Source organism: Geospiza fortis, unplaced genomic scaffold (genome assembly GCF_000277835.1).
Source record: "Geospiza fortis unplaced genomic scaffold, GeoFor_1.0 scaffold1, whole genome shotgun sequence".
In the NCBI taxonomy this organism is placed as follows: domain Eukaryota; kingdom Metazoa; phylum Chordata; class Aves; order Passeriformes; family Thraupidae; genus Geospiza; species Geospiza fortis.
This window is the reverse complement of record NW_005054320.1, coordinates 6077861-6087524: the sequence shown is the minus strand read 5'-3', so window position 1 is coordinate 6087524 and position 9664 is coordinate 6077861. Positions and strand designations below refer to the sequence as shown.

Sequence of the window (9664 nt, the reverse complement as noted above, 5' to 3'; positions counted from 1 at the left end):
CACCCCCGCAAGTGGCTGCCAAGAAACACCTCTGTGTGCCTGCAGAGTTCAACAGAGCTGTTTTGTGGCTTCCTGTAGCATCTGAAGGGACTGTATTTACATTTCTGACAGTGCAAAGCTAAGGTCTCTGTTATTCCTGCTTCCCTTATGTGTCTCAGGCTTGCTGTGGGGCTTGTCCCTGTGCTGCAAAGCCAGGATCTGCATCCACTTATCCTGTGGCTTTTAGCCATGCTGAGACCATGACAGCTGCAGGTATGGCAGGATGTGTAGGTCTGTTCCAGCTGTGGGTCTCTTGGGAATTCACTGCTCTAGAGACCCAGAAAATCACCCAGTAATTAATTAATCCTTGCTTACTACCATGGTGGACAGTTCATGCCCAACAAGACAACGCTTTTTTAGGGCAGATCAGTGGCACAGTTCAACTTGGCTGTGTTTCCCTTCATCCCTCATCCCATCTACATCCTGACCTTTTCTTTGAGCATGGGGATTGGCATGCCAACCAAATGATTCCCAGTTTCATTCCCTAAGAATCTGAGGACCCAGTGAACAAATCTTCAAGGCAGTCTGGAGATTTTGGAACACCTATGATTGAAGCAAAGTCAGATTGAACGTGAATGGTGCTAGCACACATCCATAATGTTGGTGCACAGTTCCTCCTATCCATCACCCTGTTGTCCTTGAGTCTGACAGAATATGTGATATTTGGGTTATTTCTCAAGTACCTCGATGGAGCAGAACGCTGTCAAAATAGACATGCAGTCTTAGGAGAGCAATTCCTGTCTGTGCTTCCCAGCCCAGCACACGGTTAGTTAACGAAGCAAATCCAGGAGCTGTGAAAATGGTCTGTGGCAACATGCAAGCAGATCACTTGAGAAAGTCTTAATGCATACAAAGACCCTGGAAAAATGCATGGGAAAGCAATGGGTGGGCTGTTTGGAGAGGTTTTGATTGTGTTTTCAAAACAGTGATGAGCTGTGTGGTTTGTTTTACAGTACATGTCGGGATTTGGAAATGAACATGCTTCTGAGGATCCACGCTGTCCAGGAGCTTTACCAGAGGGACAGGTACTGAGGTTTTTTTAAGTGCTTTATCAAAATGCCCTCCTGAGTGAATATCTAATCCTTTGGCTTCTTTTCATCTTAACATGTTTCCTTTCTCTCTGCCACCATGAAAATTTCCGGGAGTCTTCTTTATACAAGACTGGAATAATAAGATGCTGGCAGAAGTCAGAAATAAAGATTTCCATTAATACTTTCTATTTTAAACTTATTTGTGAGCTTCCAAGTTTCACCTTGGGTTTTAAGACCTGCCTAAATTACCTCTGCTCAGCAACAGGGATTTTTTTCCTAAAGGAAAAAAATACAAGTGGCTCAGCCACACTGAGAAGGAAGCCACCAGCTCTGGATTAAACCAGAGCAGAAATTTGAAGATTGGCAGAGAGATATGTTCATGCAGGAGAGGCAGATTTCACAACTTCTGTAGGAATGGGGTCCTATGAAGCTGTCATACAAGTCTTTGGCAGGGGAGAAGCTTCTTTGTAGGGAGGGGACATGAATATTATTACCTGTAGTAATAAACTGACAGATTCATTTTTAAAAGCAACTTCTGAACATGTTTGATGACAATAAATGATATGGGGTCATTCTGTTTTAAGGGAAGGAATTGCAACCCATTTGGTGCTACCTTCTTGGTGCCCAAAGGTGAGAATGAGACCCTGAAGAATTAAACCTCTCTCACCTCTTTTTGTGCTGGTCTCCTTTACACCAGCACACAATCTGAGGCTGCCTGTGGCTCCCCTTGGGTCTCCTGTAATTTTGGGACTTGGATGGCAGCACATCTGCTATGAAGACAGGTTTAGAGGGTTTGGGTTCAGCCTGGAGAAGAGAAGGCTCCTGGGAGATTTTATGGCACCTTCCAGTACCTAAATGAGGCTACAAGGGATCTGCAGGGGGACTTTTCACAAGGGCAGGCAGTGGATGGGACAAGGGAGAATGCCTTTAACCCAAAAGAAGGCAGGCTTAGATTAGATATTAGGAAGAAATTCTTTGCTACGAGAATGGTGCAACACTGGCACAGATTGCCCAGAGAAGCTGTGGATAGCCCACCCCTGGAAATGTTCTAGATCAGGTTGGATGGGGCTTTAAACAACCTGGTCAAGTGGCAAGTGACCCCTGTCCATGGCAGGTTGGTTTAGGGTCCCTTCCAACCCAAACCATTCTAGGATTCTATGGTTTGGTGCTAAGCCAATTGCATCCCTTGGTGCTCCCCTTCCCCATCTATGCAGTAGAATTAAGGTCAAATGGAGACTTTTTCAACTTTTGTTTTCCTGAGTTTCCTGGATTTCCCCAATTCTGATATTTTGCATGTTGTGTGCCAGTGAGGACACTAACACACAACACAGGGACATGGTAAATGCAAATGTCCCCTAGGTCTGCATGGCAGCCCACGGTGTGCTCACAAGAAAGACAAACTGCTGTGCTGGTTCAGGCTGGTAGTTTGGCTGGTGCAGTGTCTTGCTACTGAGGCTGGCTAGAAAAAAGGTAAGATAGAGGCACTTAAAACTGGAAGATCAATAACAGTGGCTGCTGGTCTAAAAAGGCAGTGGGATGTGGTGGATGTGCTCTTTGAGGATTTCCACAGCAGCACCAATTTGCAGAGCAGACTCCTCCAGCTCCTGCCTGAGGTGCTCTCATCTGGACAGAGTGTGGACTCTGTATCAAAAGAGTTAATAGAAAAATCTGAAAACAAGTTAGACAAAAAAGATTTTCAGCCCCAAGAGTGGATCCTTTCTCTGATGCAGTATTTATAAGACTGGCATCTGCAGTAGTGCTGGCTAAGTTAAAAATTCCAAGGGTTATTGATCCCCTGCTTCGCTGCATACCCGTACTGACAAGATGGAGCTGGAGGGCTGGAAGCTACACACACTCAGAGAGCTTTAGCTCTCCCCTCTGCCCACCTCTCAGGGCAGGGTTTGATACTGTCTGGATGGCTGCTCTGCTCAGCAGCAGGATACAGGATGCTATAGTAGACCTTGCAGGAGGGAGATGGGATAGAAAATGGTGTATGAGTGTCCCACAGGGGTGTTTCCTGCAGTTCTTGGATGTCTTTGCTTCTTGCTGATCTCAAACAAATAGATGGTGGCATACTTAGATCAAACTGCTTCGTTTCTGTTCTCTGAAAAGGACGAATCTGTCCTCCAGTTATGAACTCATAAGGGTTGCTAAACCCTGTGCTAGTTGTACCCCAGCTCTGCAAAGGGGGAAATGCCCCCTTTGTACTCCAGAGGAGGACTCTCACTGTGCAGAAACCCTGCAGGAAAGCAAAGGCTCCTACACTGGTCACTGATGCTTTTGGGCAGCAAGCAGCACTGTCAGGAGGAAGCAGTACAAGGCCTGCCCTGGGCACTGGTTCCATGGGCAGAGGGCAGGAGAAGGGAGAATTCAGTGCATTCAGCTTCTGTGTCTTGATTAGCCTTCTGGAAAGGCAGCCAGACATGATGTTCTGGGCTAACCCCTCTGAACACTTGGTCTGAGAAAAGTTTGTGCTCAACACCAGTGTGCTTTTCAGTCTGTATTCACTGGGAATGATTTCCTTTTCCCTGATACTCCTGTTTCTGACCCTGTGCAGTACTGCCCCTTGCAACTTACTCTATTGCAGCCTCAGTGGCTGTGCTGACTCCCTAGGGCACTTCTGTGGTGTGTGGGAATGGTCTTTGGGGTCTGGCTGGTGCTCAGAGGAGCAAGAACACAGAAGTACTGGAGCTGAAGCAGCCCCAGGAGAGCACAGCACCCTACAGCATCAGGGTGGCCAGCTCAGTGCTCTGCTGGAGGCTTCAGAGCCAAGTTCCATGCCACTGCCTCTCACTCCTCCTTTCTCCTTGTCCCCCCTGCAGAACAACCCCCAGGTGTGTCCCTACGGTCTGTACGCGGAGCAGCTCTCGGGCTCTGCCTTCACCTGCCCCCGCGCCACCAACAGGAGAAGGTACCGTGACCCCGGCGCTGGGGGGGATGTGGCACTGGGGGTGAGCTCTGAGGAGCAATGGAGAGGCTGCCTCAGTGCCAGCACTGCTTTCTGCAAGCCTAGAAATGTAAAAAACCTCTGCTGTGCACTGGGAAAGGGACAAGGACAGAAGACCACGGGTGGGGAGAGAAAAGGCTTTGGTGGGGAAAGTGGGTTAAAAAAATTCTGAGAAAGGAGTGGCTGGGATAGGAAACAAAGTGGTTTTCTGAGCAAGATGAGGAGGGAGGAGGATGTTCACAGGGACCATGGAGTCCTGAATGGGTTACGTGTGCTGTGTGAAACAACCTCAGGGTTTCAGCCCTGCTGCTTCTATGGAAAGATCACCCCTGGCACTGGCACTGGTAAGCAACTGTTGATGCACTGTGTCAAAGCCAAGCCTCTGAGAAAGATTCTTTCCTCCTAAAGGGATGTTCCTGTACACTGGTTGGGGCCAGTGAGCTGCTAGATCAGTCTGTTCCCATTTTGGGGCTGCCCAGGGCCTCAGAAAAATGCCAGGACCCAGCATGATCTTTAACACCTCAGCAGTGCTGGGAACAGCTTGTTCCAGCCAGCAGCAAGCTTCCCAGAGCTCTGTCCCCGTTGTCATGCTCCAGCCATAACCAGATTGCAGAAGATGGGTTTCTCTTTTTGCTTCTCCCACTGTGGCTCTTCTGTCCCTTTTGCTGCTTGTTCAAATGAAAGGCAAATGCATCATCTGAGATGCCTCTGCTCTCCAGGCTGGTGCCAGCTCTCAGTGTGCGTGGGAAAGGGATGAATCATTGTTTGCTGCACGAAATTGTCCTTGATGGAATTTTTCAAGCTCTCAAGGGAGAGCTCCCTCCTCCCCTCTTCCACTTGCCCAAACTGCAACCACCACTGTTGACACATCAAAAGCATGGGCTGCCCTGCCTAGCTCAGGCTTTTCTGGTCACCTCTGCTCTCTCACCTGACTGAAAGCCCAGCTTTGGGCTTGGCTGCAGCATGCAGGCTGTGTGGATGCTGGAGTGGCAGTGCTGGCAGGGCCCACAGCCCCTGCAGGCAGCAAGGAAGGAGAGTGACAGTCCCAGGCAGTGACAGAGGCATTGGGGACCTCCTACAGCAGCAGGAAACATCACATAAAACTCTGGCCTTTGCTGCATGGGCATAGCCAGCCAAGCAAAGGATGCTACTTTTTGTAATCCATCCAAATTCAGATACAGGCTGTCTCCAGAGAGCTCCTCTGTTCTTTCCATTGGACACTGCTCATCCCTGCCTTGTCTGAGCTGCTTTATAGCTGTTTTAAACAAGCTTCTTTTTCCAACTCCGAGATTGCTGTATTTCAGCAACAGAAAAAGCTGTATCTTTATTTTTTTTATATGCATATGTGTGAATGTAGATGTAAGTAATTACACATAAATACACACATAGACATTTACCTGTTCAAAGCAGGACATGTTTGTATTTAGAGCCCATAATAAAAGCCATCTCTCTGGAATCCTCTGGCTGTGAGCTGTTGTTTGCTATGTAATCTTAATATTAATATTACTAATTTGATATTTAATAAACCTCTTGTTCCAGTTGCCACCCATGTAAATGTTATTCTAGGAGCTCAATCAGCCAGAAGCTACCCAGAGGGTTTAACCTCTTCCCCAGGCTAATCCAGGTGTTTTCCTTGTTTGTAGCTGGCTGTATCGAATCCTGCCTTCAGTCTGCCACAAACCCTTCAAACCTCTCGAGGAGGGCCACTTGACGCACGACTGGGATGAAATTGAGCCTGACCCCAACCAGGTAACCATGCTGGAAGGAGCCCTAGTCCTGCCAAGAGGACAGTTAAATGTCAAACTAACCAGAAGTGCAAAGGCGCTGAGTTGCAAGAGGTCTGAGGGAGCCATGGGTTCCTGGGGGTCTGACCAATTCAGGAGCAGGGTATTGTCAGCCACCTATCCATTGCTCCTCACCACAGTCACCCAAGGAAGGACAGCCCTCCACGCTTGTTGCTCCCCATCTTGACAGATCCTTGTGCTGCTTCCCAGCACAGCTACAGTGCCACAGGGTTGGATCTGTGCTATCTGGCATCTCCCCTGGGGGCTCCTGCTGGCCACCTTTTAACCTGCTCTCTCTTCTCCTTCAGTGTCCCCCATGAAATTCTCGTGCCCCAGCTCAGGCAGCAGAGCAGCTGCATGTCTCTGCCATCCATCCTGTCCTTCCCTGTGCTTTTGGAGAGGCTGCTGGCTGCCAGCCCATTTCTCTGCTGCCCTCGTGGGAAATGTCGCTTCATTCTGGAGAGTCACACAGAGAGATGGAATTTGTCTCCCTCTGTTACAGCCTTGCCATTGTCTTTAATCATGATTTCTTCCCTGCCAGCCCCAGCACATTTGGTTTTGCTAATCTGTTGCCATTCTCCTCTCAACATCATCTCATGGTCATTGGTTGTCACTTCTCTCAGGTTTTGCCCTTTGATGCATCATGATTAGCTAATTTCCAGCCTCCCGGCAGCCTCACCATTTGTCTAAATAATTTCCCGGATCTGCTGGAATATGTTTTCCAGCCATTGACCAAGGAGCAGTGACAGGCTCATATTTACATGCCTTTGGTGCTCCTTCCCAGATAAAGCTCCAATGACTTCTGTTATCACCTCATCCATCCTGGATGTCCTTTAGCACCTTACATCTACCTTTATGATTATTTATGGTTACAGTAATTCCAAGACGCCCAGCTCTCAAGCATTTGAAACCATTTATGTGGAGTACATTTTTTTGTCTAAGGAAAGAGCAGCAAAGCTCTTGCCCACTTCCTCTCTTGCCAGTTTCAATGGCAACCACCAAACCCAGAAGAGTTATTTCCTCACAGTAAGTGGGAGCCACCTTCCTGCTTTCCATCTTATCCTCTCTGAAGCAAAGCCAGAGACAAGGTTCAGTTTAATGGACAGCACCTACTCTCCCCTGAGATGCTTTGTGTTTCACCCAGGTGCTTAAGGAGCTTCAGCAATCCTCATCTATCTAAAAACATGCCATAGGGAGGCACCTTATGCAAAACCCATTGAAGTTAATGGGGAAAATGACCCTTTAAAATTACCCAAGGACAATGGCAGAATTATAAAAGATGACAAAACTGAAAAGGAGTCAAATGTGATGAAAAAATATGGGGTGGCATCTGAGCAAGAAATGCTGAAACAGAAGAAAGCTCTCCAGACTGGACCAGAGATTACAAAGGGAAGCTATGATTGAGAGGCAGGGAAAAAACAAATACCAATAACAAACGTCACAGTAAAAAACAACAAACAAAAGCAAACAAACCGACCAACCAAACAAAAAAGCTCCAGACAAATATAAACTGTGGAACTTCTTGTGAGAGGATGCAGGTGGATTCAAATCCAACAAATATTTTGGGCTCCTCTGGTACTTTCTGCCTGAGGACCTCAATAGGCTTTGCAAGAAGTAATTAGTGCTGCTCATGGCTCCTGCTCATGCAGGCAGAGCTATTTCTGCTTTGGATGTGGGGGAAATGAGGTGGAGCAAAAAAAAATGTCACGTTTGGGTCACAGAAGAACTGAATCATTTAGCATGGAGCACAGGGCCATAACAATTTGGCTGTGGAAAGCTGGCTTATCTGAATTTCTTCACTCTCAAAAATGTTGTTATTAATAGAGACAGATTTGAAATAGGATTTTTTGACCTTGGCACTACAGAGACCTGCCAATTACTTTACAAAATTATGATTAAAAATTTTAAAAGCCCTCCAAATATTTTTTTAATTAAAAAAACCCACAGCAACAACAAAACCACTTGTAAACCAGATGATCAAGGCAACAAGGAAAGAGAAGAAAGAGCTACCTCGGCAAGGAGAAGCAGGGGGAGGACAGGGGTCTACTTTCTTTTGAATTACCACCATTTGTGTTCTGATCACTGGCACCTTCTTGTTTTTTGTTTGCTGCAATCTAGCTGCGATGGAAACCTTTTGAGATTCCCAAAGCCTCTCAGAATAAGATGGACTTTGTGAGCGTAAGTTGGGGAACCAGGGCACCTGGGCATCCTCCATCTCTGTTTCCCCTCAGGGGGTGGCAGGGCACACAAGACGCTCAGAACTAGGGTAATATTGGCAGTTTTGAAACCACTGGGCTTGCAGAGCATCTATGGGAGGGGAGAGGATTGCAGATTTCAAGCAACTGGCAGTGGGCTTGATTTTCTTCGTTGGCTCTCAAGGAATTCTTAAAGAAAGAAAGAAAAAAGCCCTAACCCTCAGTTTTCCCCAGACCCTTGGCTGGAAAACACCAGCTTACATGGATTTTAAGAAACCCTTATTATATTAAAAAGAATCCAACACATTTGACAAAAGGCCACACAGAGAAAGGCTGGTGACAGTGTGGGAAGTGAGAGAGGAGGTGAGACCCAGCAAGGGGTGAGGGGAGGAAAGAAGGCTGCTCCTGCTCCCCTGCCTTCTGCTCACTCCTGGTGCCTTGGGTTTGCCCGCAGGGACTGCACACCCTGTGTGGCGCCGGCGAGCCCCGAGGACGCAATGGCATCGCCGTCCATATTTTTGTCTGCAACACCTCCATGACTGACAGGTCAGTGCCTGCTGCGCTGGTGGCTCAGGCTGCTCCAGGCTGTCTGTCTGCCACCAACTGGAGTCCAGCTCCCAGCGTCCCTGTATGTCCTGCATTCCTGTGTGCACAGGCAAACGTGTTCTCCATGTCCACAGCGTGTTGTGGCCAAACACCGGAGGAGTGGGTGAGGAACCACCAAGAGAAGTAGGCAGCTGGACATGGGGGTGCAGCAAGAGGAGATGTCTTGGATTTAGGTCCTCTAGCTGCTCCTCAGAATTCAACACACATGCAGCAGGCATTGCTGCTCCCTGCAGTGGCTCAGGGGGGAAATCAGTCCCGCTCCCCAGCTTCCAACAGCTGATGTGCCCATGAGTACAAAGGCAGGGACCTGGCAGAGGTCAGAGAACATCCTGCTTCCAGACTGGGCCATTTACTTAAGAGTTGGACTTGACAATTCTTGTGGGTCCCTTCCAAGTCAGAATATTCTGTGAATTTGTGAAACTCTGCCATGTCAGTCTCCCAGCTCAAAACTCCGCAGCTGTGGCTGTGGTGTGCACAAATGCATGGGGCTTATAGCACCTTAACCTTACTGTTTCCTTCTTCTTTAGATGCCTTTATAATTCCGATGGTGATTTCCTGATTGGTGAGTTGATGCTTTGGCTTCTTTTTTCCTCCAGGTGGTTCTACCTGGGCTCCCGCCTGCCTGCCTCTTTGTTCTTCCAGAGCCTGGGGCTCTACAGCCAAGATTTGGAGGAGAGGGTTGGCTTCACCCCCATGCCATGCAGATTTGGTGTTCTGGCACCAGTTCGGCTAAAGTTGGGCGAGTTGCACTGCTCCTGTGCCAGACCTCAGCTTTTTGAGCAGTGACCCATCTTCCTCGCCATGGTGCTCAGGGATCATTTCCCAGGGCTCCCCAGACTGGTATTAGACACGCCACAGGCAGAGGTTTTCTGGAAATCATAAACCTCAGGATTTCAGAACAGCTTACAGTTGGATGCCTTTGTTGCTTTAGCCCAATATTATTTGGCACGGCAGCTTAGCTCCCATGCTGTTCCAGCCTCAGGCAACCAGACTGCCACAGTGAGCGTGGAGGTTGACACATAAAGTCCACACATGCTGAAAAATATTCTGAGCAGTATCAAA

At 48.0% G+C, this 9664-nt stretch overlaps 1 protein-coding gene across 1 annotated transcript in view; it reads left to right on the top strand.

Annotated features, from left to right (window-relative positions):
* The window catches only part of HGD (homogentisate 1,2-dioxygenase), a 23631-nt gene that overhangs the window by 4175 nt on the left and 9792 nt on the right, over nt 1–9664 (top strand). The window contains exons 2-7 of the mRNA XM_005420575.2: nt 993–1064; nt 3893–3981; nt 5661–5766; nt 7920–7979; nt 8451–8542; nt 9130–9164. Coding sequence (XP_005420632.1) covers nt 993–1064; nt 3893–3981; nt 5661–5766; nt 7920–7979; nt 8451–8542; nt 9130–9164 — 454 coding nt within the window. The remainder of the gene's footprint in view (nt 1–992; nt 1065–3892; nt 3982–5660; nt 5767–7919; nt 7980–8450; nt 8543–9129; nt 9165–9664) is intronic.